The sequence below is a fragment of the Melanerpes formicivorus genome, unplaced genomic scaffold, assembly GCF_026170545.1.
Source record: "Melanerpes formicivorus ecotype bairdi unplaced genomic scaffold, bMelFor1.0.p_v2 SCAF_10, whole genome shotgun sequence".
NCBI lineage: Eukaryota > Metazoa > Chordata > Aves > Piciformes > Picidae > Melanerpes > Melanerpes formicivorus.
In genome coordinates this window covers 10,567,565-10,595,219 of record NW_027142362.1, presented here as the reverse complement: position 1 = coordinate 10,595,219, position 27,655 = coordinate 10,567,565, and the positions used below count along the sequence as shown (strand labels likewise).

General features: G+C 50.9%; 1 protein-coding gene across 4 annotated transcripts in view; it reads right to left on the bottom strand.

Moving 5' to 3' along the window:
* The window catches only part of SPG11 (SPG11 vesicle trafficking associated, spatacsin), a 63,939-nt gene that overhangs the window by 6,222 nt on the left and 30,062 nt on the right, over positions 1 to 27,655 (bottom strand). For 2 of the 4 annotated variants that reach the window (XM_068143590.1, XM_068143592.1), the window contains 21 exons: positions 27,428 to 27,494; positions 25,457 to 25,622; positions 24,778 to 24,983; positions 23,221 to 23,329; positions 21,912 to 22,071; positions 19,925 to 20,158; positions 19,083 to 19,283; positions 18,291 to 18,398; positions 16,123 to 16,285; positions 14,703 to 14,917; positions 13,526 to 14,270; positions 11,732 to 11,874; positions 10,661 to 10,859; positions 9,151 to 9,288; positions 8,004 to 8,137; positions 6,953 to 7,060; positions 6,037 to 6,205; positions 4,190 to 4,278; positions 3,486 to 3,641; positions 3,125 to 3,276; positions 8 to 2,120 (listed from right to left, as the gene is read on the bottom strand). In XM_068143590.1, coding sequence (XP_067999691.1) covers positions 1,940 to 2,120; positions 3,125 to 3,276; positions 3,486 to 3,641; positions 4,190 to 4,278; positions 6,037 to 6,205; positions 6,953 to 7,060; positions 8,004 to 8,137; positions 9,151 to 9,288; positions 10,661 to 10,859; positions 11,732 to 11,874; positions 13,526 to 14,270; positions 14,703 to 14,917; positions 16,123 to 16,285; positions 18,291 to 18,398; positions 19,083 to 19,283; positions 19,925 to 20,158; positions 21,912 to 22,071; positions 23,221 to 23,329; positions 24,778 to 24,983; positions 25,457 to 25,622; positions 27,428 to 27,494 — 3,843 coding nt within the window. In that variant the 3' untranslated portion in view covers positions 8 to 1,939. Of the gene's footprint in view, positions 1 to 7; positions 2,121 to 3,124; positions 3,277 to 3,485; positions 3,642 to 4,189; positions 4,279 to 6,036; positions 6,206 to 6,952; positions 7,061 to 8,003; positions 8,138 to 9,150; positions 9,289 to 10,660; positions 10,860 to 11,731; positions 11,875 to 13,525; positions 14,271 to 14,702; positions 14,918 to 16,122; positions 16,286 to 18,290; positions 18,399 to 19,082; positions 19,284 to 19,924; positions 20,159 to 21,911; positions 22,072 to 23,220; positions 23,330 to 24,777; positions 24,984 to 25,456; positions 25,623 to 27,427; positions 27,495 to 27,655 lie in introns of those variants that run through there. The other 2 variants (XR_010987970.1, XM_068143591.1) reach the window with 2 other exon arrangements.

Genomic DNA, 27,655 nt, shown 5'->3' with positions numbered 1-27,655 from the left:
GAATGAGGTCTGGTCTGGTCTGACCTTCAGGAGCAAGATTTCACCTGGGGGGGGTGGAAAAAAAAGGTCTCTTTTGCTTCCCATCAGCACCTTTTAGGAGTGCCCCAAGCCAGGCATTTCCAAGGGGAATTTCTATCCTTGGTTGCTGGAATTCCTGAGCTCCATGGCTTGTAGCCAGCTTAGGAATGTTCTGGCTTGGCCCTTATCAGTGCGTGCAGATATGTGACTCTAGCTGGCAGTTGCTGTTGCCAGGAGCAGTCCTGGGGTGTACTCAGGTGTTTGTTCCCAGTGTGTGTCCAATAGGGCAGGTGAACTTCAGAGCCTTCCCCCCCCCCATTAATGGACCCAGGGATGGCAGCTCTCAAAGAATAGCTTGAGGTTCTGCTTTCCTTCCAGGAACTTCAGGCTAAAAGCTTGGTGCTTAACCTTGGGACTGATCAGAGCCAGCTTGGACTGAATTTGGTGTCAGGAAGCTGACTGGAACTGGAATGTTAAGTCAGGTTCTGCTCAGGCAGAAATCTCCCCACACAAAAGGTTGTGTTGTTTGGAGGAGCTGTGACTTGTCCTGTCTGTGCAACCTCCAGTGCTGCCCCTGCAGCCTTGGGATGACACTGGGCAAGTAAATATTTGCCTGAGGCCTGAAAATGTTCAGCAACCAACAGAGGACAGTGCAGGCTGTAACTCCACCTCAGCCTCTGCTAGGTAACTTACAGGGTTACTACTGTGACCCTCTGTGCTAGGGTAATGCTAACAGATACAACATTGTTGCTTCATTTCACTCCAAAGCTGTCTGACTACTCTAGGCCACCCGTTTTGGAGAGGAGAGGACACCTCTGGGTCAGCTGGAAGCTCTGCAGCTCGTTTGGTTTTGGGCAGCACACAGAATCCAGGCTGAAACTGGGTATCTGCCTGAAGCAGTGTCCCAAGTCTTGTCCTCCTCCCCAGTTAAATCAGCCTCAGCCTTGTGAACTTGCCATAGCCTCCTGAGAGGCAGAAGGTGCTGGTTGGTAGCTCCTGACAGTGGCTTGATACCAACTCACTAAGCATGGGAAGGAGTCACTTTACTGACTGTTGTATCCAGTTGTATTTGGTGACTTCTTCAAGAGAGTAGCAAGCCAAGTATGTGCTGTGGGAGCTGTACAGGACCTCATCACTAAGCTGGAAAGCAAAACCAGTCAAACCAGACTGAGCTCAAAGAAGGATTTATCTAGGACTGGGAGGTGGTGGAGTCACCATCCCTGGAGGTGTTCAAAAACTGAGTAGATGTGGCACTTGGGGACATGGTCATGGAGGTGTTGGGTAGAAGGTTTGATTTGATTTGATCTTAGGGGGCTTTTCACAGAACCCTAGAATGGTTTGAGTTGGAAGGGACCTTAAAGATCTACTTCCAGCCCCCCTGCAGTGGGACAACTTGCACTGGACCAGGTTCCTCAAGGCCTCATTCAGCCTGGCCTTGAACACCTCCAGGGAGGGGGCCTTAATGATTCCATTTCCTTAATGATTCTATTTCCATGAATGATTGATTTCCAGTGTCAATGATGCTGTGAGTGTGTACCTGGAAGTTTCAAAGGAGGCTCCTCATTCTGCTGCTTCCTCCACCGTTCACCTGCTGGATGTTCTGCACCTTCTGCATCAACCCTCTTGAGCCATCCTCCACATCTTCACTTGGAAGGGCTGCTGCATCTCTGGTTCATCCCCAGCCTCCATTTGCTGCTTAGTCAAGCATTTGGTAAACAGATTTATTACAGGAAACACCATTTCAGGTCAACAGAGTCTCTCTTCTTAACTATTTACAACCACCACCGGTTCTGTGGAGTAACCTTCACCTAGCAGCAACCACTGTGAGCCAACAGCTGTCAGAGAAGCAGGACTAACCATGCACAGGACCTGGTGGCAGTGGTGCTCTCAAGGCCAGTCTGTGCTCCATGGTGGCTGGGGTCTAGTTTGCTAGCATGTCATTGAGGCAGCAGCCAGTCTGGGGGTCCTTCAGCAGCGTGTTGACCACGTCGTAGAACTTGTTGTCGTAGGCCAGCCTGTAGTAGGTGTAGATGTCCTCACAGTGAGCCAGCAGGCGCTTGAGGTTCTTCAGAGCAGCCTCAGAAGGGGGCTGCTGCTTGACTCTGCAAGGAAGTGTATGTTAGATGGGAACAGAAAAGCCTCACAGACAGGGCTGGAGCACCCCTCCTATGAGGACAGAGAGAGAGCGCTGGGGCTGTTCAGTCTGGAGAAGAGAAGGCTCCAAGGAGACCTTCTTGTGGCCTCCCAGGATCTGAAGGCTACAGAAAGCTGGGGAGGAGCTTTTCAGGGTGTCAGGGAGTGACAGGACTAGGGGGAATGAAACAAAAATAGACATGGGTAGATTCAGATTGGATGTTAGGAAGAAGTTCTTCCCCATGAGGGTGGTGAGACACTGGCACAGGTTGCCCAGGGAGGAGGTGGAAGCCTCATGCCTGGAGGTTTTTAAGGCCAGGCTGGGTGTGGCTGTGAGCAACCTGCTGTAGTGTGAGGTGTCCCTGCCCATGGCAGGGGGGTTGGAACTGGCTGATCCTTGAGGCTCCTTCTAACCCTAACAATTCTATGTTTCTATGGTTGTGAGACTGTTCTGCCATGGGCCAACAAGAAGTACAAATGAGGCTGTGCTCAATGTGTGCACTGAGTCTCTTTGATTCTTAAAAGAGACCAGATCTGGCCAGCCCTCCACTAGGACAAGAAGGAAGCCTCAGGCTGCACCAGAGGAGGTTTAGGTTGGATTTTAGAAGAAACTTCTTCACTGAAAGGGTTCTCAAAGACTGGAACAGGCTCCCCATGGATGCTGTGGATGTCCCTTCCCTAGAGGTGTCCAAGGCCAGGTTGGATGAGGGCCTTGAACAACCTGGTCTAGGGGGAGGTGTCCCTGCCTATGGCAGGGGGGTTGGAACTGGATGATCTTTAAGATCCCTTCCAACCCAAACCATTCTGTCAGTCCAAGATCCTGTGAATCTGGGGTTTAGCACCAGCCTTGGTAGAGTTAGAGAATGGTTGGACTTCATGATCTTAAAGGTCTTTTCCAAACCAAACAACTCCATGATTCCTGTCAAGCAGTCTGTGAAAAAGGAAGTTCCACCTTGACCACAGAGCCACTTACTTCTTGGCAATCTCCTCAAAAATGCTTGGCTTCAGTGGTCTTTGCTGTTTGAATTCTTCAAAGTAAGTGAAGTCTCCCTTGGTGATCACTTGCTGATAGAGAACTTCAGCCCAGTCTGGAACAAACTCATAGGCTTCAGCCACGATGGCTGCCTGCAGGGAGAGCAGATGTTGGAATCCCTGCCCAGGAAGGGTCTCCCTGGGGCCTTCTTCTCTCCAGGCTGAACAGCCTCAACCTTCTCATCCTGTCCCCATAGGGAAGGTGCTCCAGCCTTGGGGGCCATGTGCAGGAGCCAGCATGCTCAGGTAGCTGCTGTTTAAAACCACTTAGGAGAAACAAGAACTGTGGAAGCTCAGCTTACCTGGTAGAATCTAGGCAAGGAGAGGATGGAGTCCATCAGGTCCTGTTGGCTCAGGTTGATCAGCATGGTGCTCTGGCCAGAGTTGAGGAAATGCAGCTGGAGGGTGATCAGCTTTGTCAGGCTCCTGCAGCGCAGCGACTGCCGGACACAGGAGTCCTAGGGCAGAAAGCAGAGGCAAATGCAAGCTTCTGAGGCATGCTTCCAGAGGCAAGGAATAAACCAGTCCTCACAGTGCTGGATTTCACCTTTTAGATAGCTGCAGCTTATCAAGAAGGACAGGGATTTGCTGGAGAGGGTACAGCAAAGATGCTGAGGGGAGTAGGACAGCTCTGTGAGGAGGAAAGAGGGGACTGGAGGTGGCACTTGGTGCCACGTCATGAGGTCTGTGGTGACAGGGTGGACTTGATGATCTTTGAGGTCCCTTCCAACCTTGGTGATTCTGTGAAAGACTGAGAGAATTTGGGCTCTTTAGTCTGGAGAAGAGCAGCCTCAGGGGGGATCTCATCAGTGCTGATCAATACTTCAAGGGTGGGTGTCAGGAGGGTGGGGCCAGGCTTATATCAGCGGTGCCCTGTGACAGGACAAGGGGCAAGAGGCACAAACTGGAACACCAGAAGCTCCATCTGGACATGAATCAACCATCAGAGAATTGGTTTGGGGGGGAAAGACCTCTAAGGTCATCGAGTCCAAGGATCTCATCTCACCTTAGAGTAACTTTCTGCTGCGTCAATGAAGAGAGTCAGAGCTTTCATCAGCAGCTTCTTCAGGTTTGTGACATCCTGAAGAGACTCCTCTGGGGAAAGAAAAGGGAAAAAAGAACAGAATAGCACCACTTAATGGACCAAGCTGCTGCTGGGACCTACTTGAGTGACTGGAGCACTGAGAAGAAACCCAAATCACACGGTGGAGATGACCACTGACAGCCACCAGGTGATTCAGAAAACCACCCAGTGGCAGAGCTTCTGTGTGAAGTGCTCATTATGGTCCTGGCTGACTGCCCTGGGGTGAGATCTCCCTGTGCTCCACAGCATCCTCCCAACACACAGAACTCAACCAAGTTCAGATGCTCACAAGTTACCTGCACAAACACCCCACACAACGCTCTCTACAAACCCCACTGTGTCACCTCCTGTTAAAGGAAGGAAAACACAGACATGTCACAGAATCAACCAGGCTGGAAAAGCCCTTTGAGATCATCCATGCCCAACCTATCACCCAACACCATCTAGCCAACTAACCCAAGGCACCAAGTGCCTCATCCAGTCTTATTTTAAATGCTTCCAGGGAGGGTGACTCTGCCACCTCACCAGGCAGCCCATTCCAATGTCCTCACTGCCTCCTGCATCTGGTAGCACAGGAAGGTTACCTCATGGTAAGAGCCAAAATGATCAGCTCTTTGGGAGACAGCAGAGCAGACACATGAACTGTGAAGTCCAAGAGTGCTTCGAGCCTAAGAGTGCCCCACATCCAGGAGCGCCCCACCTCCAAGAGTGGCCCATGCCCCAGAGTGCCCCATGTCCAAGAGTGGCCCATGCCCCAGAGTGGCTCACCTCCAAGAGTGCTCCATGTCCCAGAGTGCCCCATGTCCCAGAGTGCCCCATGTCCAAGAGTGGCCCATGTCCAAGAGTGCCCCATGTCCAAGAGTGGCCCATGCTCCAGAGTGCCCCATGTCCCAGAGTGCCCGATGTCCAAGAGTGCCCCATGTCCAAGAGTGGCCCATGCTCCAGAGTGCCCCATGTCCCAGAGTGCCCCATGTCCAAGAGTGCCCCATGTCCAAGAGTGGCCCATGCCCCAGAGTGCCCCATGCCCCAGAGTGCCCCACCTCCAAGAGTGCCCCACCTCCAAGAGTGGCTCACCTCCAAGAGTGCCCCATGCATCAGAGTGCCCCATGCTCCAGAGTGCCCCATGCCCCAGAGTGGCTCACCTCCAAGAGTGCCCCATGCATCAGAGTGCCCCATGCTCCAGAGTGCCCCATGCCCCAGAGTGCCCCATGTCCAAGAGTGCCCCATGTCCAAGAGTGGCCCATGCTCCAGAGTGCCCCATGTCCCAGAGTGGCCCACCTCCAAGAGTGGCCCATGCCCCAGAGTGCCCCATGTCCCAGAGTGGCCCACCTCCAAGAGTGGCCCATGCCCCAGAGTGGCTCACCTCCAAGAGTGCCCCATGCTCCAGAGTGCCCCATGTCCAAGAGTGGACCATGACCCAGAGTGGCCCAAGTCCAACAGTGGCCCATTCCCCAGACTGGCCCACGCCCGAGAGTGCCCCAGTCCCCAGAGTGCTCCATATCCAAGACTGGCCCACCTCCAAGAGTGCCCCATGCCCCAGAGTGCCCCAGTCCCCAGACTGCCCCATGCCCCAGAGTGCCCCATGCCCCTGAGTGCCCCATGCTCAGGAGTGCCCCACGCTCAGGAGCGCCCCCTGCCCCAGAGCGCCCCCCGCTGCTGCCGGGCCCCTGCTCCCAGCCAGCAGAGTTTCACGCCAGTAGAAAGGCTGCAGGAGGGAGGCGTGCGGGATGCCACCTCGGCCCCGCCGTGGCCGGCCGGGCGGCACTGACCCCAGGGCCGGGACTCGATGAGCTTGAGCTGGACGGCGGCGGCGGCCTGGTGGTTCTGGCCGATCTGGCGGCACATGCTGAAGCAGAGGGCGATCATGTTGTGCTTCTCGCTGTCCCCGGGCCGGCACCGCGTGATGTAGTCCAGCAGAGCTGTCTTCAGTGTCCCGCTCTGGGCACAAGCACAGCAGGCACCTTCAAAGGCCAGCCTCTTCAGCCCCAGCCCTCCCCTCAGCAGGGACATCTCCGACTGGAGCAGGCTGCTCAAGGCCTCGGCGAAGTTTGGCCTTGAATGGTTGTCTCCAGGGGTGAGGCCTCTGGGCAACCTGTTCCACTGCTTCACCAGCCTCATTGTCACAGAATCATAGAGGGGCTCAGAATCACAGAATTGTCAGGTTGGAAGGGACCTCAAGGATCAGCCAGTTCCAACCCCCCTGCCATGGGCAGGGACACCTCACACTACAGCAGGCTGCTCACAGCCACATCCAGCCTGGCCTTAAAAACCTCCAGGGATGAGGCTTCCACCACCTCCCTGGGCAGCCTGTGCCAGTGTCTCACCACCCTCATGGGGAAGAACTTCTTCCTAACATCCAATCTGAATCTACCCATTCCTATTTTTGCTCCATTCCCCCCAGTCCTATCACTCCCTGACACCCTAAAAAGTCCCTCCCAGCTTTCCTGTAGTCCCCTTCAGATACTGGGAGGCCACAATAAGGTCTGCCCAGAGCCTTCTCTCCTCCAGACTGAACAGCCCCAACTCTCTCAGTCTGTCCTCATAGCAGAGCAGCTATAGCCCTCTGATCATCCAGTCATTAGGTTGGAAGGGACCTTAGACCTCACCTACTCCAGCCTCCCCACCATGGCACAGCCACACAGCTCTGTGGAATTTTTCTCCCTGTGGTCCCCCCCCTGCACCTACCGGGTCTAACTTCTTCCTCATGAGCACCTCAAAGTAGTGCTTCTCATGCAGCAGCTCGAATATGTAGGTCATCTCGTTGTATCTGCCAATCCCAGTGAGAAGACGAACCTGTGGGAGTGACAGGAGAAGGATGAGGCCCAAAGGACAGCAGAAAGATCCTCTCTGACAGCAGTTGGTGCTGTGGTGAGGCCAGAGGGCTGTGTCAATCCACACCTGGGACCACAGAATCATTCTGGTCGGAAAAGACCCCTTCAAGATCAAGCCCAACCGTTCTCCAACGCTACCAAGTCTGGTGCTAAACCATGTCCCTCAGCACCACATCTCTGTGGCTTTCAAACCCTTCCAGGGATGGTGATTCAACCACCTCCCTGGGCAGCCTGTGCCAGGGTTTGAGAACTCTTCCAGTCTCCTCTAATCTCCAGTCTGTCTCAGAATCCTGCAGTCCTCTCCTGGCAGGACTTTAAGACAGGTAACAGCCCAGTAAGACAAATCATCAGGTCACCAGACTGCCTCTGACCCTCCCATTCTGATTTACCACACCACCTATCTGCTACCACCACCTCCACTTTTCCACAGAAGTCTCCTAAGAGCCTCTGTGACACAACTCATCACAGAGAGAGTGATTGCCCATTGGAATGGGCTGCCTGGGGAGGTGGTGGAGTTGCCGTCACTGGAGGTGTTCAGGAGGAGACTTGATGGGGTGCTTGGTGCCACGGGTTAGTTGATTAGGTGGTGTTGGGTGATAGGTTGGATGCGATGATCTTGAAGGTCTCTTCCAACCTGGTCTGGTCTGGTCTGGTCTGGTCTGGTCTGGTCTATTCTATTCTATTCTATTCTATTCTATTCTATTCTATTACTTGGCCACGTCAGACCAAACCCTGCTAGCTCCTAGGGCCAGGCAGGAGGAGAGCAGTGAGGCACAGGTGACGCCTGTCCTCCATTCCCTCAGCCAGCCGCTGGCCTGTCCTGCTGATGAGCAGTTCCTGGCTTCAGGCCCATGTGGAACCCTCCCCACAGCACCTGGACACACACAGCTGACCAGGACACACACCACCAGTCCATACTCCTCGTTAGGGGCCAGGTGCTCATCCGTGAGCAGCCGCGCCGCTTGGAGCACTCGCGTGATGCCTTCCATGTGGCACGTCAGGCTAAAGCAGTTGTGGGCCAAGATCAGCAGCTCTGTAACTGCAGGACAGAAGAACCTTCACTCAGTCAAGTCAGAACATTCAGCACTCCAGGCAGTACAGTCACTGACTCGGTTGGGTTGGAAGAGGTCTCTAGGATCAGGCCAAGGCTTGAGAGGTGGGCCTGAGCCAACCTTCAACCAGGCCAAGTGCGAGGTCCTACAGCTGAGTCTGGACAATCCCAAGCACAAATCCAGGCTGGGTGAGGAGTGGCTCAAGAGCAGTCTTGAGGTGAAGGACTTGGGTTGGAAGGCTGAAGCAAAGCTTCATTAGCATGGTCAGTTCCTGCACAGGTACTCACACCAGCAATTTAATATGGCCAGCAGGTCAAGGGAGGTTCTTCTCCCCTCTACTCAACCCTGGTGAGGCCACATCTGGAGAACTGGGTCCACAGTTCAAGGGAAACAGGGCAGTTACTGGAGAGAGTCCAGGGGAAGCTGGGAATATGCTGAGGGGCCTGGAGCATCTGTGTGAGGAGGAAAGGCTGAGAGCCCTGGGGCTGTGGAGCCTGGGGAAGAGCAGCCTGAGGGAGGATCTGCTCAGTGCTCAGCAAGAGCTAAAGGGTGGGGAGCAAGAGGATGAGGCCAGACTTGTCAGTGGTGCCCAGTGACAGGAAAAGGGGCAATGAGCACAAACTGGAACCTAGGAGGTTCCATGTCACTATGAAGGGAAAGTTCTTTGGTGTGAGGGTGCTGGAGGCCTGGAGCAGGCTACCCAGAGAGGTTGTGGATTCTCCTCCTCTGGAGAGCTTCCAAACCCAGGCGGCCACTGTGATGCTGGGCAAGCTGCTGTGGGGGCCCCTGCTTTAGCAGGGGGGTGGACTGGATGATCTCCAGAGGTCCCTTCCAACCCCCACCATGCTGGGATTCTAGGATTCTTTAGTACCCCATTTGAGCTCAGCAACAGAGGCTTCCATGGACATTGCTTTTCCTCTTTGTGCTGTGATTTCAGAGCAAGCAGCAGCATGTTCAGCTGGGCCCTGGTTACTTCCAGCACCATTTGCTGGTTACTTACTGCAGGACAGTTCCCCACGTGGCACTGAGGAAATTTTATCCAGTAACTTCATGCCAACCAGTGTGTGATCCTGGCAGAGCTTAGCCAGCTGTAGGAATGTCTGGCTCTCAGCTGCAGGGTTTGAAACCTGTTTCTGTCCTGTGGTCATAGAGAGGGGAGGGGAAGGAGAAGAGGGGAGGGGAAGGAGAAGAGGGGAGGGGAAGGAGAAGAGGGGAGGGGAAGGAGAAGAGGGGAGGGGAAGGAGAAGAGGGGAGGGGAAGGAGAAGAGGGGAGGGGAAGGAGAAGAGGGGAGGGGAAGGAGAAGAGGGGAGGGGAAGGAGAAGAGGGGAGGGGAAGGAGAAGAGGGGAGGGGAAGGAGAAGAGGGGAGGGGAAGGAGAAGAGGGGAGGGGAAGGAGAAGAGGGGAGGGGAAGGAGAAGAGGGGAGGGGAAGGAGAAGAGGGGAGGGGAAGGAGAAGAGGGGAGGGGAAGGAGAAGAGGGGAGGGGAAGGAGAAGAGGGGAGGGGAAGGAGAAGAGGGGAGGGGAAGGAGAAGAGGGGAGGGGAAGGAGAAGAGGGGAGGGGAAGGAGAAGAGGGGAGGGGAAGGAGAGATACGTCACAGGGGCTAATCACTCAGGAGAGATAATCTATGTTAAGAGAAAACCCCCAACCAAAGCCATGTTACCCCATCCAGACTGACTCAGGGCTCAGAACCCCAAATCTAAAGACACTTTTGATCTTGCTGCTTAAATTTAAGAACCAGCCACTACTTCTCTGCCAGTTTAACCCAGTGACATCCTACCACCATCTCCCAGACCCAGCAGGCAGCTGCTGCTGGAAGAACATCTTCCGTTTCCGTTCACAACACAGTTCTCACCCACTCCTTGCACTTCCATTTACACCTTTCCATGAACCAGCTCAACTCCAAACTCAACAGAAAACTCTCCTTCCCTGGACCTGTTTTCTGCTGGGTTAGGAGGCTGACTCAGCTGAAGGAGGTGCACCAAATGGCCTGAGCAGGGTGGAAGAGCTGGAACCAAGGAGAGCACACCTGGACTTGTGAATCTCCATCTCATGGCTCATTGTTTCTCACAGAACTTTGTCATTAACGTTGTGGCAGAACAGAAGTGACATCAAACAGAGAAGACCCCCAGAGAAACTCCTGCTCTTTTGAGGAGCAGCCCTTGCTTTACACCAAGACATGAATCTTTCCAGTCAGACCATGAGGGGCTGCAAAGACCATGATCAAACCTCCAAACAACCTTTGTTTTTCAACCCATTCAACTTACACCCATTAAAATAAAACACCTTAATGACTGCAGCACCACCCTGGACACAAAAATAACCAAGACCCACTTGTAGAAGACCTTATCTAAGGTAGGCAAGGCTTACAAACCTTAGCCAAGAGCTGCCCAAACATTGCTGGCTATAAGCAGCCTTCAAACATCCCGAGAGCAAGGACTGGGTTGCAGATGCAAATACCACACCCACAAACCCAAACCACCCAGAGACAAGACCAAGCCTCTTTCTTACCTTTCCCTTCTGAAGATGCCAACAGCTCCTGCATGATCTCTTCAGCCACCAGCTCTGCCACAGCTGCAGGCTGCAGCCCCTGTGTGCTGATGAAGGCCTGAGCCTTCCTGCACCTGTCTGGCCGACGGGAGGACAGGATGGCCCGAAGCACCTTCTCAGGGTCATGGGCTGACATTTCACTGTAGGAGCAGTTCAGCTCCTGAAAACCAAACAAACACAGCAAAAACTCCACTGCAGAATGAGGCCAGCATGAGAACTGGGGTTATTCAGCCTGGAGAAGAGAAGGCTCCAGGAAGACCTTTGGGTGGCCTTTCAGTGCTTTGAGGGGCTGAGAAGAAAGCTGGGAACAGACTTTGGAGCAGGGCCTGTTGTGACAGGCCAAGGGGTGATGGTTTGAACTAAGAGGGAGATGCAGACTGGAGAGAAGGGAGCAATGTTTGGCCTTGAGGGTGGTGAGTGTCTGGCCCAGGCTGTCCAGAGGGATGGGAGATGTCCCATACCTGGACTCACTGCAGGTCAGGTTGGCAGAGCAACCTGCTCCAGTTGCTGACTGCAGGGGGGGTTGAATTGGATGAGCTTGAAAGGTCCCCTCCCACCCAAACCAGTCTGGGATTCTGTAACTCTACATCTTGGCCTTGTTCTTGTGATCAGTTGATGCAAGAAGGGAGAGCTAGAGAAGCAGACAAAATTGTTTAAAAAAGAAATGCAAACTTGTCTGCCCCTGGGTGAGTTTAAACAGTGGCTTCACCTGTGGGCCTTCATATTCATGTCCTGCAGATCAGGACAGCATGGAAGTACTGTGGGGCTACTGGTTTGGGACTGATTTCTGGCTTAGTGGAGGTTGAGGCAGGGGCCTGGGGAGTCTGGGAGTCAAGTTCATTGCAACACTTAACTCCTAGGTAGCACCTGGCCATTTTCCCCACACAAAGGCTTGGTAGTTTCACCCTGTGAGGCTTGCTTCAGGCACCTGCTAGGTACTTTCACCACTCTTTACCCCTGTCCTCCACAAACATCCACAGCACTGCCTGACACAGACCCCTTGTTTCTTCCATCCTGTTACTGGACACATACCTTGGAAAGCTCATACAGACAGAGAACCTGTCTGCAGTAGTTTCTGCCATGGACACATTCATCTATGAGAGCCTTCAGGCTGGTAACAACTTGATCATCCAGAGGTGGAGCCCCAACGGGTGTCCAGTCTTCTAAGCTGGATGCTGGAAACAAACACACTCTGAATTCCTCCTGCACCAGGACAGGTGACACCAGCAAGCCTCAGACCTGGAGCAAGACTCCAGAAATGGGCAGCAGACAGATCAGAACTTTCTCAGTCTGAAGACTGAACTCTTGATACCTGGGATTCTGCTGTTTGGTCTTTAAGTTTTAGGGTACAGTGAGCATGAGAGAACAAAACCAGCCAAAATATCACCAACAGTCTCTCAGGTATAAAATCCTTCAGCAGAAGAGGACAAAAGGCTTCAGCAGCCTTTCTGATGGCTTAGGCTTTCCTTACTCTCTTCTCTTTGTGTCAAGCTTTACACATGCCAATACTAGAAAGTAAACTTCCAGCTGACAGCTTTCACATCCAGGCTTTAGAGTTAAGCAGAGAATACTTAGATATATCCACACAGCAAGCTTAGCCTTAATATGAATTGCTAACCCCTTTAAAGTGCACAAAGAATTCAGAGAAATTATTAACTAAAGCTCCAGAAACACACTCAAGATCTACTAGAGTGTGTAATCCAGAAGCAGGCAGGCAGCTGAAGCTCAAAGTTACTTTATCAGAGGGCAGGGAAGCCTTACAGCAGGATCTGAGCAGGTTAGACCAATGGGCCAAGGCTAACTGTATGAAGTTCAACAAGGCCAAGTGCCAGGTCCTTCACTTGAGTCACAACAGCCCCATGGTAAGCTACAGGCTCAGGGATGTGTGGTTGGAAAGCTGCTACTTGGAGAGAGACCTGTGGATACTGGGTGACAGTTGATTGAAAATGAGCCAGCAGTGTGCCCAGGTGGCCAACAAGGCCAGTGGCATCCTGGCTTGGATTAGAAACACTGTGACCAGCAGGGACAGGGAGATGATCATCCCCCTGTGCTCAGCACTGGTGAGGCCACACCTCAAGTACTGTGTTTAGGTCTGGGCCTCTCACTCCAGGAAGGACATTGAGGGGCTGGAGTGTGCCCAGAGAAGGGCAATGAGGCTGGTGAAGGGCCTGGAGGACATGGCCTACAAGGAGAGTCTGAGGGAGCTGGGGTGGTTCAGTCTAGAGAAGAGGAGGCTGAGGGGAGACCTCTTTGCTCTCTCCCTGAAGGGAGGTTGGAGCAAGGAGGGGGCAGCCTCTTCTCCTTGGTGTCAAGCAACAGGACCAGAGGAGGTGGTTTCAAGCTGCACCAGGGCAGGTTCAGGTTGGGTATCAGGAAATATTTCTTCACTGAAAGGGTTCTCAAACACTGGAATGGTTTGCCCAGGGCAGTGGTGGTGTCATCATCCCTGGGGGTGTTCAAGAGCTGTGTGGACCTGATACTTAGGGACATGGTTTGGTGTCAACCCTTCAGTGCTGGGTGGAGGGCTGGACTGGATGATCTCTGAGCTCTCTTCCAGCCAGATGTATTCTGTGCTTCTGTGCAACAAAGCACAGGGGAGGAGACTATAAAACTTCAGACAGAAACACCCTGCCTGAAACACACAGGAGTCCTGGCTATCACAAGGTTTCAAATCCCTCTCACCAGAGGATTTTTGAACCAGGAGATAACCCATTGTCATGAAGACCTTCTTTCCTGCCGAAATCCCGGGGGAAACTGACACTGAAATGGATCAGGAAGAATCCAGTGCAGCCCCAGCAGTGCTGTGAATGGGTTTGTGTCACTTACTGCTGGGGACTCTGCCCTGATGAGATGAACTGCTGTCAGGTGTCCTCTCCCTGGCTGCCAGCAGAGCCTGGATGTCTGTGTGGAGTTTGTCCAGCTCAGCCTCCCCCGAGGCCAGGGCTCTGCAGTGCAGCACCAGTGAAACATCTCTGCTGTAGAACTGGAAGTAGTGGCACACACGGCTGGCTTCATGCACGCTTCCTTCATCCAGAAGAGACCCAATCAGGAACCTGAGGGCTTCCTCCTCATCACTAGTCAAGGTCTGTTGAGCCTCTCTGAATGCAAGACCCTCCAGCTGCAAGTACTTTGGCGTGTTCAGAGCAGGGAGCTTGGAGAAGGAAAACTCCTTGGCTAAGTTGTCAAAGGAAAGATCTCTGTTCACTGCAGCCTGGGAGGGAAATCTGGTCTTGCCTGTCCCCTGATCTGTGGAGAGGATTTGCTGTGTGATGTGACAGATCCAGATCTGCTTCTCAATCTCCTCTAACCTGTGCAGGGGCACCGAGTCACTCCTGGCCAGCCAGTGGCCAGTGAGGGTGAGCAAGAGACGTCTCTCCATAATGCTGTTTATCTTCTCCTGACCTAAGGCTTCAAACACTGTGTTTGCCTGATCAAAAAAGAAATCAGCTGCAGCTTGGCTGGAGATGGAATTTTTCATGAAGCTGTCATGGCATTTCCTCCAGAACTCAACTCTTGTCTGGTTTTGGGGCCACTGGCCAACGTCTCTCAGTCGGTGCAGATCTCTTAGAACCTGCAAAATTCACAGAGGCTTGCAAACAACTGTCTGTCCCCAGAAGAAAGCTCTCATTCTAAGGCCAAAACACCCCCTCAAAAACCAAAGGTAAATTCAGATTGAGTGGCTCAATATGCAACAAATCCATCCACCTTCTCACCCAGTACAACACCATGGTTTAATGGCCACGGTGGTGTTAGGTTGTGGTTGGACTCAATGACCTTAGAGGTCTTTTCCAACCAAAACAATTCTATGACTTTAAGTAAAAACAGGAAGGGCAGCAGGACAGCTCCACTGCCCTCCAGTCAACTTGCCTGCAGTTAACATGGGCAGAGAGCTGAAGCACGATTTGTGCCTCAGGAAGGCTGAGAGGAACAATTCTCAGTGCTGCCACTAAGAGGAGTACCAAGAGGTGAGTAGCACCACTGCACTGTACTAACTGCACTGTACCTCTCGTGTCACTATGTTGTCCATGGGCAGCTCAGCCAGAGCTGCTACCTCCCGAGCCAGAGAGAACAGCCCTTTCTCTTGCAGCTGCTCCAGAATGGACCTGCACTCCCTCTGGAAGGTGTCCATGCTGTAACTGGTTAGGATGGCGCGATTGATGGCGATGGAGGAGTCCTTCAGGGTCTCACTCAGTGCACAGAGCTTCCTCACATAAGGACCTGTTTAACACAACACACCAGAATAGAGCAGAGCAGAGCAGAATAGAATAGAGCAGAGCAGAGCAGAACAGAACAGAGCAGAGCAGAGCAGAGCAGAGCAGAACAGAACAGAGCAGAGCAGAACAGAGCAAAGCAGAACAGAGCAGAGCAAAGCAGAACAGAGCAGAGCAAAGCAGAACAGAGCAGAATAGAACAGAACAGAATTAACCAGGTTGGAAAAGATCTTTGAGATCATCAAGTCCAACCCATCACCCAACACCATCTAATCAACTAACCCATGGCACCAAGCACCCCATCCAGTCTCTTCCTGAACACCTCCCCACTGGTGGTGACTCCAGGGCAAACAAATTGAAGGCAGCTAGTTTGGAAAGCTGAGGAAATGCTGCTACTTCTCTCAGCATTCCCCCTGTCAGAGAAGGGGAGATTTTACACTCTCAAGCTGTTGTGGGGCTGAAAATAAGCTCTAAATCCATACACTAAACTCCTCTGCAGATAAGAGGTGTGCTCCTCACCCACACTTGCAAGCAAGCAAATGAAACACTTCCCAAGTTACATCTTCACCACTGCAATTTACCATAAGAATGTGGACAGCAGGTCAAGAGAGGTTCTCCTACCCCTCCACTCTGCCCTGGTGAGACCACATCTGGGGTATTGTGTTCAATTCTGGGGTCCCCAATTAAGGAGGACAGGAAAATACTAGAGAGTGTCCAAGGGAGGCTATGAGGATGATGAAGGGATTAGAACATCTGTCTGATGAGGAAAGGCTGAGAGATCTGGGGCTGTTAAGCCTGGAGAAGAAGCAGCCTGAGAGGGCATCTTCTGAATGTCTGTAAGTACCTGAAGGGTGGGGGTCAAGAAGGAGGGGCCAGGCTCTTTTCAGTGGTGTCCAGTGAGAGGACAAGGGGAAATGGATAAAAATGGGAACACAGGAAGTTCCACCTCAACATGAGGAGAAACTTCCTCGATGTGAGCATGCTGGAGCCCTCAAGCAGGCTGCCCAGAGAGGTTGTGGACTGGGTGATCTCCAGAGGTCCCTTCCAACCCCCATCATTCTATGACTCCATGATAAGCACAAAGTCTGGCTATGTAATCCTTAAACAAACCCAAACCAGGGTGAATGCACTTAAAAGTCCACATTTTCAGTTGCTCCAAACCCACTCTAGCTTCAAGCAGAGATGTTCTCTAACAGAGGGGGCTGTCTTTACCATCAAGCAGGAGAGTGTCTGCTGCAGCCAAGAGCTGTAAGAGCTTTCCCAGTTCATACTCTGTTCTACATTGCTGCATCATCAACTCAAGAAGAAACAATGCCTGTGATTCCAACCACTGCACAGGCAATTCTGCAGCTGCTGGTTCCTCTTCAGTTTTGAGCTGTGCAGAGAGGGAAAAGAAAAGAGTTTTAAGTGGTCAGGTTTGGGGTATTTTATTGCAAATATGTTCTGCATTTTGATGGGAATCACTCTGGACATGGAAGGTACCTGCTCAAACCTCCCTCTAAGAAGCAATGAGCTGCCATGGCCGAGGTGACACTGACCCACCCTTGATGCAGGCTTGACTCTGATCTGCAAGTTTTATGAGAGAGTGACCAGGTGGTAATGATGGAAGAGATGAAAGATGCAAGAAGGATCAGAAATGGGTAGATAAAATGATCTGCCAGGTTGCCAGCTCCTGTCACACTGCTCTATGCTTACTGAGCACATCCATTCTGTGAGCGGTGCAAAGGGAGAGGAAACTGATTCAGCCTCAGCTTGAACCACCAAGAAGGAAAATCACTCGTGGCACGGAGTGTTAGTTACCAGGACATTCAGGGAACTAGAAAATGGTGATGGAAAGGAAAGAACCAAACTAATTTGTGACCCAGAACACAGGAAAACACTCTGGAAACCAACTGCTGCACCAGTGTCTTAACTGGTGTGCAATGCATTGTCAAAGAGAGGTCTACACCGCTACCAAAACTGAGATGGTATCACAGACTCCTCCAGAAACTCCTTCAGAAGAGCTGCCTGGCCTCAGTAGATGTTCTCTGTCAGGCACCGGTTTACCAGCTCAGTCTTGACTTAGAATCATGGGGGATTGAGTCAGTCATCAGCAAATTTGCAGATGACACCAAGTTAGGGGCAGATGTTGGTCAGTCAGAGGGCAGAAGGGCTCTGCAGAGGGACCTTGACATGCTGGACAGATGGGCAGAGTCCAACAGGATGGCATTCAACAAGTCCAAGTGCCAGGTGCTGCACTTTGGCCACAGCAACCCCATGCAGAGCTACAGGCTGGGGTCAGAGTGGCTGAGAGCTCCCAAACACAAAGGGACCTGGGGGTGCTGATTGACAGCCGCCTGAACATGAGCCTGCAGTGTGCCCAGGTGGCCAAGAAGGCCAATGGCATCCTGGCCTGCATTAGGAATAGTGTGGCCAGCAGGAGCAGGGAAGTCATTGTGCCCCTGTACTCAGCACTGGTTAGGCCTCACCTTGAGTCCTGTGTCCAGTTCTGAGCTCCTCAGTTTAGGAAAGATGTTGAGATGCTGGAAGGTGTCCAGAGAAGGGCAACAAAGCTGGGGAGAGGCCTTGAGCACAGCCCTGTGAGTAGAGGCTGAGGGAGCTGGGGTTGTTTAGCCTGGAGAAGAGGAAGTTCAGGGGAGACCTCATTGCCCTCTACAACTACCTGAAAGGAGGTTGTAGCCAGGAAGGGGTTGGTCTCTTCTACCAGCACCAGAACAAGAGGACACAGTCTCAAGCTGCACCAGGGGAAGTTTAGGCTTGAGGTGAGGAGAAAGTTCTTCCCAGAGAGAGTTGTTAGCCATTGGAATGTGCTGCCCAGGGAGGTGGTGGAGTCCCCATCCCTGGAGGTGTTCAAGAGGGGATTGGATGTGGCACTTGGTGCCATGGTCTAGTCATGAGGTCTGTGGTGACAGGTTGGACTTGGTGATCCTCGAGGTCTCTTCCAACCTTAGCAATACTTTGATACTGTGACTGTTTTGGTTGAGTAGAGAACATCCCACATTTACCACAAAGAATTCAATCTACCAGCAGTGGCTCTGCCTGAGTCAAAATTGGCCTTCAAAGAGCAAACAGCTCACAGGAGGAGCATGACTTTGTAGTTCAATCTGCCCAGGTCAACTTGATTGGATTTGGTTGGATTGATTAGATTGATCCAATCAATCCAAAGTCACTCAGGAAAAGGCACTGCAGGTTTTCACTTGTCAAAACCAATAAAGAGAACCTGCTGCAAGCTGTTACTTCACAAACCAGCTCCCCAGATCCTTCATTCTGAGCATCCCCCTCCCTCATTATTATGTTCCTCTCTGACATTAGATGGCAATCACACTCTAACAAGGGATGATCTCCAGGAGATGATCTTCAAAGAAGAGGACTTTGCTTACTTTGCTGAGACTGTCCTGAAACTTCTCCAGTTTGCTTTTAGCTTCATTGTATTTCTTACAGCTCGTGCACAGCTCATACATCTCCAGGATATGCAGTAAAGGGGAATCCTTTGAGACACAAAAAGAGGTCACAATTCTTCCCCCAAAGCACCTCAATACATGTAGAATCTGTTTCCCCCAGTACCAGAAGAAGAAAGTTCTCATTGATTAAAACTGCATGAATTAGTCATGAGCTCTGTGGGGATGGGTTGGACTTGATGATCTTTGAGGTCTTTTCCAACCCTGGTGATTCTGTCAAAGGTTTTCCTGTGATCTGCAGATGTGTAATAGCTGGAAGAACTCCCACTCTAAGATGTTCTTACTTGACAGGGATTTTCACAGACTCCCCAAATCCCAGCATGGTTGGGGATTGGAAGGGACCTCTGGAGGTGATCCACTCCAACCCCCCCTGCCAAAGCAGGGGCACCCCCAGCAGCTTGCCCAGCATCACAATGGCCTGGGGGGTTTGGAAGCTCTCCAGAGAAGGAGACTCCACAAACCTCTCTGGGCAGCCTGCTCCAGGGCTCCAGCACCCTCACACCAAAGAAGTTTCTCCTCCTGTGAAGATGGCACCTCCAGGGCTCTAGTTTATGCCTGTTGCCCCTTGTCACTAGGCACCACTGAAAAGATTACATCCAGTGGATTATACCCAGTTTACACAGGCCACAAACAGTGAGAAAGAGGGAGTCTACAGTCCTCTCCAAGATCACCTGAGATACACTCAATCTACCACACAAAAAGACTTTATCTTACCTTTAAAAAGAGTTGGAAGCCATTGAGAAGTGTTTTAGCTTTTTGCTTTCTTAAACAGACTTTCCAGATAACTGAGAGGTCATGAAGATCCCAGCTGTGGGTTTCTGATGAGCTCTGGATATGGTTTGTGGCTTCAGCTCTGGTAGTATCATCCACAGTAGTAATTATCCAAACACAGAGGCAATGAATGATGTTTGCATCCTGTCAAATGACAGAAATGATGCTTTTCATGGAATCAGAGGAACATGGAACAGCTTGGGATGGAAGGCATCTTCCAGATTATCTAGTTCCAACCTCCATGCCATGGACAGGAACACCTTCTACTAGATCAGGTTGCTCAAAGCCCCATCCAACATGGCTTGGGACACTTCCAGCCTTGGAGACTCCACAACTGCCTCTAAGCAACCTGTTCCCTTGCCTCACCACCCTCATGGTTAAGTTCTTCCCAATGTCTAACCTAAACCCAGCTTCCTCCAGTTGGAAGCCATCACTCCTCATCCTGTCACTCCATGCTTTTGTACAAAGTCCCTCTCCAGCTCTTCTGTAGCTCACTTCAAATACTGGAAGGCTTCTCTAAGGTCTCCCTGGAGCCTTCACTTTCCCAAGCTATACAACCCCAACTTTCTCAGCCTAGCCTCAGCTTCCTCAGTTCTGTAACAGCCAGAGACAAACATCACCTCCTGACACATCACTTGGCCAGATCTGTCATGTAATTGACAACTGCTACAACAACTGAGAAGGAAAACCTTGAGCAATGCAACCCACTGAGCATGCCTGTGGCACAACCATCCTTGCTTTATTACTTACCCCTCTGAAAGACAAACAACTTCACCAACACTCACCTGGAAACAGGCTGCTAAAACACTCAGAATGGGAGCATGCTGCCTCAGGCCTTCAGTCAGAAGATAACCTGAAGGGTTGGAGTTGCCCTGGCATTGAAGGAGGATCTGAAAGAGGCTGTCTGCATATTTGCTCCTCAACAGCCCTTTCTCAGGACTCAAAACTGGTAACTTCTCCAATGCCAACATCAAGTGGTCTTGTAAAACAGGAGTAAAATCTTGAAGGATGGCCATGACCTAAGAGGAAAGAGTCAAAGGCATCTCCTCAGAGCAAGATCCAAAGAGAAGGAGGAGAAGGGAGGAGGAAGGACTGAAGAGTTAAACCCACCAAAAAGACAAAGGAAACACCCTTCACATTTGAGCTTTCAGACCAGTTTTGGAGACTAGGGCTGAAAACAGGTTGTGTGGGTGTGAATCATTCTAACAACTGAAGCTCATCCTTTCACTAAACACCTCTTGGAGACTCTTTAGGCACACCTCTCCCACTGCCACCAGCATAACATCAGAAGAGCCTCACTAGTTGCTGGGGGGGGGGGGGGTGATGGCATGTTTCAATTTTCAAGGCAACAACAAAGAGATCCAAGGTGAAATCCCAGCCCTGCTGACTTGTCACCTTACCTGGAATCCTCCAGTTAGCTTCTTCCCATTACTTTGCCCAAGCTGCTTGTCATTTTGGCAGATTGGTCATTAAAAGCCAAGAGAGGTTTAAATCACATAGACAACAACAACAAAAAGGGGAGGGTTTATGATCCTCAAAGGGTTAAGCCACAATCTAGGTTTGGACAGGAAAAGTGAGTGGCTTTATTAAAAGCTACATTGAACATAGGAAGTGTAAACACAAACAAAGAAACAAACCAGCCCCCCAACAACAGTAAGAAAATGACTTAAAACCCCCAACTTCCCACTTCCTCATCCTGCTGTGTGTCATCATTTTGACTACATTTCAAAGGAACATTGAATCCTTTCTTGGCAAATGCTTTTCTGACCAATTCACCTCAGAGGTACCAAAATCTTTCCTCTCTGATAATTTTCTCCAGCACTGACTAATAATAAAGATTTTTCCATCAGGGAATTTTTCCCCCCCTAATCTTCTCCTTTAATAGGTCACTTTCATGCTCTCAGGAGCATATTATGGCCTGTTCTTGTCCCTGCAGTAATGCTTCTCTACCTTGGCTTTTCCAATACTTCCCTTCTTGGCAGAAGCAAGAACAAAGGTCTTGTTCCCTTGAAACCAGTCAGTGACAGATGAGTATCAGATGGATGATATCAGACTGCTGGAGGTGGGGGTCCAGAGTAGGCCACAGATGATCAGAGGAGCACCTCCCCTATGGGTACAGGCTGGGAGAGTTGGGGCTATTCAGTCTGGAGAAAAGAAGGCTCAGGGGAGACTTTATAGCAGCCTTCCAGTACCTGAAGGGAGCTACAGGAGAGCAGGGGAGGGACTTTTTACAAGGGCTTGTAGTAATAGGATGAAGGGGAATGAATTGAAGCTTGAGGAGGGGAGATGCAGAGTGGATATTAGAAATAAATTGTTAACAGTGAGGGTGCTGTGACACAGCTGTGGCTGCCCCCTCTCTGCAGGTGTTCAAGGCCAGGTTGGATAAGGCCTTGAGCAACCTGTGCTAGTGGGAAGTGTCCCTGCCCATGGCAGTGGGATTGGAACTAGATGATTTCTAAGGTCCCTTCCAACCCAAACCATTCTGTGATTCAGTGAGTATTATACCTGCTGAGCACTCAACCCCCTCTGGACTCAAATCTGATTGTTTGGTGTTAGCTTTCCACATACCAAGAGGGAGAGGGAAGTAGCAAAGTTGGGAAATCCATCTGTAAGAGAAAGGCCCAGAGAGCATCCTGAGACAACTCCTAACTCCCTGCAAACTGATGAGGCTTCAATCTGATGCTGTCTCCACAATGCTCTTGTTAAAAGAAATCTGTTGTTCCTTCTTGATCAGCTCCATCTCCAGACAAAAATCACACCAGGCTTGCTCACCTCATCTGGCTGGTAGCTGTACAGCTGGGTTTGGATGATGAACTGCAGCCAGTCGTTGGCCTTGGCACACTCCTTTAGGTAGGAGGTACTCAGGCTGATGTTATGGACTTTACAGAACTGCATTACCAATGCCCACTGCCTTCTAGAGTCACAAGAGGTCCTGCATGGGAAGAAAAGATTGACATTCAGATTGCATGTTAGGAAGCTCTTCCCCATGAGGGTGGTGAGACACTGGCACAGGTTGCCCAGGGAGGTGGTGGAAGCCTCATCCCTGGAGGGTTTTAAGGCCAGGCTGGATGTGGCTCTGAGCAATGTGATCTAGTATGAGGGGTCCCTGCCCATGGCAGGGGGGTTGGAACTGGCTGATCCTTGAAGTCCCTTCCTACCCTAACAATTCTATGATTCTGTGAAAGAGCTTTGGCTGTAATTGGTGTTTATGGATGTTAGCAATGTCTAAACTCATGAGGTGGCCTGAGATCAGCAACACCACTGACTTCACTACAGATAAGGTCACTCCACTGTAGGAGCTTCCAGCTACACCTTGTGGATTTTCCCACCCACTAAGGCAGGTCCATTGTTCTGTCTTGACAGAATAGCAATGAGGCTGGTGAAGAGGCTGGAGAAAAAGTCTTGTGAGGAGCAGCTGAGGGAACTGGGGCTGTTGAGTCTGGAGAAAAGGAGACTGAGAGGAGACCTCATTGCACTCTACGACTCCCTGAAAGGAGGCTGGAGTGAGGTCAGTCTCTTCTCCCTAGTTTCAGGTGACAGAATGAGAGGAAGTGGCCTGAAATTGCCCCAGGGGAAGTTTAGGTTGGAGATTAGGAACAATTTCTTTCCTGCAGGAGTGGTCAGGCATTGGAACAGGCTGCCCAGGGGGGTGGTGGAGTCACCATCCCCGGAGGTGTTCCAGAGATGTGTGGCCATGGCACTTTGGGACATGGCTTAATGGCCACAGTGGTGTTGGGCTGACAGCTGGACTCAAGGATCTTGAGGCCTTTTCCCACACAAACAATTCCATGACTCTGTGTTGGCTTTGAAAACAAGTCAACAACCTCCACTCCTGAGCATGCTGCAAGAGTTCTGTGGGCTAGATTCAAGTGGAACATGCTGACCACACTTGCTCTTGGCCAAGAATCATCTACCACCTCCATGACTGGAAAGGTCAAGACTACCTTCTAAATTCCAACACTGCTGCTTAGTTTACTGCCAGAAACCACACAGGGATCTCTTTAGCATCACACACAAATGGTAACATTCAGTGCCCAGCCCCAGTGTGCCAGCACAATCCTTTACATCACGTTCTACTCACTTCTTTATTCCTTGCTGCTCAACTGCATCCCAAAAGGCTTCTTCTAAGGAGGTGAGAACTTCTTCTGCTGCTGCTTTTTCACCATCAGCCAGTTTTGTTAACTTCTCAACTGTTTGAAAGAAGAAAGTACTCCATTTGAGAAGCTATTTGGGGCTGGAGCATGGCTAGTATCTTCAGGAGTCCCAGAACCAACCAGCAGAACAACTCCCACTAAAGCCAATGCTTCAAGGTTCAATTATGCCAAGGCTGGCACCAAAGTGGCTTTGTGATTTCTGAGAAGGAATTTCAGCTTTCAAAGCTCCTCCTGGAGTTTTAAGTAAGTTTTTGGAATGATCAGGAAACTATCATTAAGTATCCACACAAATGAAAAAGCAGTTTCCTAGCTGGGACACAAAGGACACCTGTGGACCTCTAGTTAGAAATTCAACTCCCTAAAGTCATTCCTAGGATAAATTTTAGTTCCTTACAGCTTTGAACATCTGATCTCACTGCAGCTGTAAGACAGTTTGCAAGTACCAAAGAGGAAAGAGATGTGGTAAAGCCCCTTTGTTTAATTCCCCAGTTAGATCATTACAACATTAAGCTGAGCTTTACTAAACATTACACTGAGCCTTAGGCAGCTGTCCAACTCCTACACTCCTGGTTCTGTGCCATATGGCAGCTATGGCAGCTTCATAATGCACCTTCAAAAGCAGGAAGCATCTGGGTCAGGCCAACCCCAGGCACAAATCCAGGCTGGGTGCACAGTGGGTTGAGAGCAGCCCTGAAGAAAGAGTCTTGGGGGTGTTGGTTGCTGAGAAGCTCCCCCTGAGCCAGCAGTGCCCTCATGCAGCCCAGAAGGCAAATGGTGTGCTGGGCTGCATCAAGAGGAGTGTGGCCAGCAGGGCAAGAGAGGGGATTCTGCCCCTTGACTCTGCTCTTGTGAGACCCCACCTCAACTACTGCATCCAGTTCTGGTGTCCCCAGCATAAAAAGGACACAGAGCTGTTGGAGCAAGTCCAGAGGTGATCCAAGGGCTAGAACACCACTGCTATGAGGACAGGCTGAGGGTTGTTCAGCCTGGAGAAGACTGCCTTTCAAAACCTGAAGGGATCCTACAGGAAGGCTGCAGAGGGACTTTTCCCAGGGGTGTCTAGCAACAGGACAAGGGGGAATGGTTTTAAGTGGAGGGACAGTAGGCTGAGACTGGATCTTAGGAAGAAGTTCTTCAGTACAAGGGTGGTGAGACACTGGAACAGGCTCCTCAGGGAGGTTGTGGAAGCTTCCTCCTTGGAGGTGTTAAAGGTCAGGTTGGATGAGGCCTTGAGCAGCTGAGTCTAGTCAAGAGGAGTCCCTGCCCGTAGCAGGGAGGTTGGAGTTGATGATCTCTGAGATCCCTTCCAATCAAAGCCACTCTAGGATTCTATGAATAAATGAGCAAAACTCCCATTTCCCCAAAGGGCAGGATGCTTTGACTGCAGTCCTGAGTAGTTTGGCACCATCCTTCAACCCATCACTGCTTCTCCTCCCAGTAAATACAGAGCACGTGACGCTAAAGCAAACCAAAGACAGCCTCACCCAAAGATTCTCGTATTGGATTGTGCTGAGAGTCTTCCTTTTGGGTCCTGTAGCTGAAAATCATGTTTGCAACTTTAAGGTCCACCCTGAGCTTGAGGCTGCTGAGACCCAGCAACTCCAGGAAGCACACACAGGCTGCTCCTACTGCAGGTACACTGAAGGAGGAGAGAGCTAAAACACAGGCTTCATTCCCTGCTTGCTGAATCCTGAAACAAGGAGAACACCACCAGTGAGGAGCTCAAGATTTTAAAGCCCTTTTCCAAACAGGCACACTCCCCACAGAAACAAGCCCCTCCAAAGTTTACTAAACTCAGACTTTCTGAGCCTGAAGTCCCATTACAACCCAGAAGTTTCATGCTGATGAAAAGAAACATGAGGCTTCACCCTCATATGAAGTATGAGGGTGAAGCCTCAGCCATGGCAAACAGAGCCTGAAACTCAATAAACTTTAACAAAAAGCCAAAGTATTTGAACTTAGAAATACAACAAACCACACTTGCCTGCAATTTTAGGGCCCAGAGGCCCACCCCAGAGCTCACAACCCACACACAACAGTGTGAAGATATCAATGAATATATCTGGATTAAACCCCATATACATGTCTTAGAAATGAGTGATACATGATCTACAGTAATATAGAACAAGATCCAACAGTCATTTCTTTGGAGGGAGAACTCACAGCTGTCTGGGGGATTTGCTCTTCACCAACTGCTGGACCAAGAATGTGCCAAAAGCAAAGGCTGGGCGCCCATGGTGCAGGTAGTACCCAAAGTCCAGTCGCTCCATGATGGCATATTTGTTCACCAGCTCAGGGGAGGAGAAATGAGGGAAGTCACTGGATGCATCTAGAAAGAGTATCAGCATGAGGATGAGCTGAGAAGCAGCTGAATTCAACACAGGAAATCATAGTATCAGTCAGGGTTGGAAGGGACCACAAGGATCATCTAGTTCCAACCCCCCTGCCATGGGCAGGGACACCCCACACTACATCAGCCTGGCCAGAGCCTCGTCCAGCCTGGCCTTAAACACCTCCAGGGATGGGGCCTCAACCACCTCCCTGGACAACCCATTCCAGGGCTTCACCACTCTCATGGGGAAGAACTTCCTCCTCACATCCAGACTGAATCTCCCCACCTCCAGCTTCACTCCATTCCCCCTAGTCCTATCACTACCTGAGATCCTGAGCAGTCCCTCCCCAGCCTTCCTGTAGGCCCCCTTCTGGTACTGGAAGGCCACAATTAGGTCACCTCAGAGCCTCCTCTTCTGCAGACGGAACAGCCCCAACTCCTTCAGTCTGTCCTCACAGGAGAGGTGCTCCAGCCCTCTGCTCATCCTCATGGCCCTGTAGCTGAAATGGCTTTCAGCTACAAAGCAGGAGATAACAGAATCACAAAATGTTACAGGGTTGGAAGGGACCTCCAGAGATCATTGGGTCCAAACCCCTCTGCCAAAGCAGGGTCACCTAGGGCAGGCCAACACAGGAACACAGCCAGGTTGGCTTTGAAAGTCTTCAGAGAAGGAGACTCCACAATCACTCTGGGCAGCCTACTCCAGTGCTCCATCACCCTCACAGTAAAGAAGTTTCTTCTCACGTTGAGGTGGAACTTCCCATGTTCTAGCTTATATCTGTGACTCCTTGTCCTATTACCAGGTGTCACTGAAGAGAGCCTGTCCCCTTCCTCTGGACATCCAACCCCTCAGGTATTTAGATAAATGAGGAAGATCCCCTCTCAGCCTTCTCTTCTCCAGACTAAACAGCCCCAGGTCTCTCAGCCTTTCTTTGTGCAGAGATGTTCCAAGTCCCTTCATCATCTGATCAAATCTGATCAGGTCCCTTCATCAAATCTGATCCTATTCCAATTCAGATCTCAGGTGCCCAAACCCCACTGCAATTCCAACTCTCCCTGTGCAACCAGAACTCTGGATCAATTCTCAGGTCCCCAGCTTGCTTTTAAAAGAACAGCACAGGAGGGACATGGACCTGATGGAGTGGGTCCAGAGGGCCACAAAGATGACTGAGGGGCTGGAGCACCTCTGCTATGAGGACAGGCTGAGGGAGCTGGGGTTGTTCAGCCTGGAGAAGAGGAGGCTCCAGGGAGGCCTTAGAGCAGCCTTTCAGTACCTGAAGTGGGGAGAGGGTATAAGAAAGCTGGAGAGGGACTGTTTCCAAAGGCCTGCAGTGATAGGATGAGGAGCAATGGTTTGAAATTGGAGATTTAGACTGGATGTTAGGAATGAGTTCTGCACCATGAGGCTGGTGGAGCACTGCAAGAGTTACCCAGGGAGGTGGTTGAGGCCCCATTCCTGGAGATACTCAAGGTCAGTCTCAACAAGGCTCTGAGCAACCTGATCTAGTGAAAAGATGGCCCTGCTCACTGCAGGGGTCTGGACCTTTGGAGATCCCTTTGAACCCAAACTGTTCTCTGATTTACATTACATATATTCCTGTAACCCATATAATCTGTCTGTGGAGAGCTTAATGGACAGAGGAAACTGACCTAGGAGCCAATTTCAACCCAGAAGGTTAGGAGATTACTAGTTTCTTGATACAAGAAATGACCTTTGGAAGAAGTTCCTTGCCAAATCATTCCACTGGAAGGTTTTTTGGTGCCCAGGCTAGGAAGCATCTAGTAGTTGAAATGCAACATACCTGATACAGCAAGAGTGTTTGTGGATTGCCAGCCAAATAATTTAGCAGGATCAAAGGGTGCCAATGACTGGGGAAAAGAGAAAGACAGAAGCAAAATACATTTAGAAGCTTAAGATTCACTTCAGAGCACACCAGAGAAGGTTTCAGGGAGCTAAAGCAGCAGACAAACAGCAAGAGCCTGTGCTGCTATCGAGCAGTGATGTGCCTTGCTTCAAGCTCTCTCTCAAA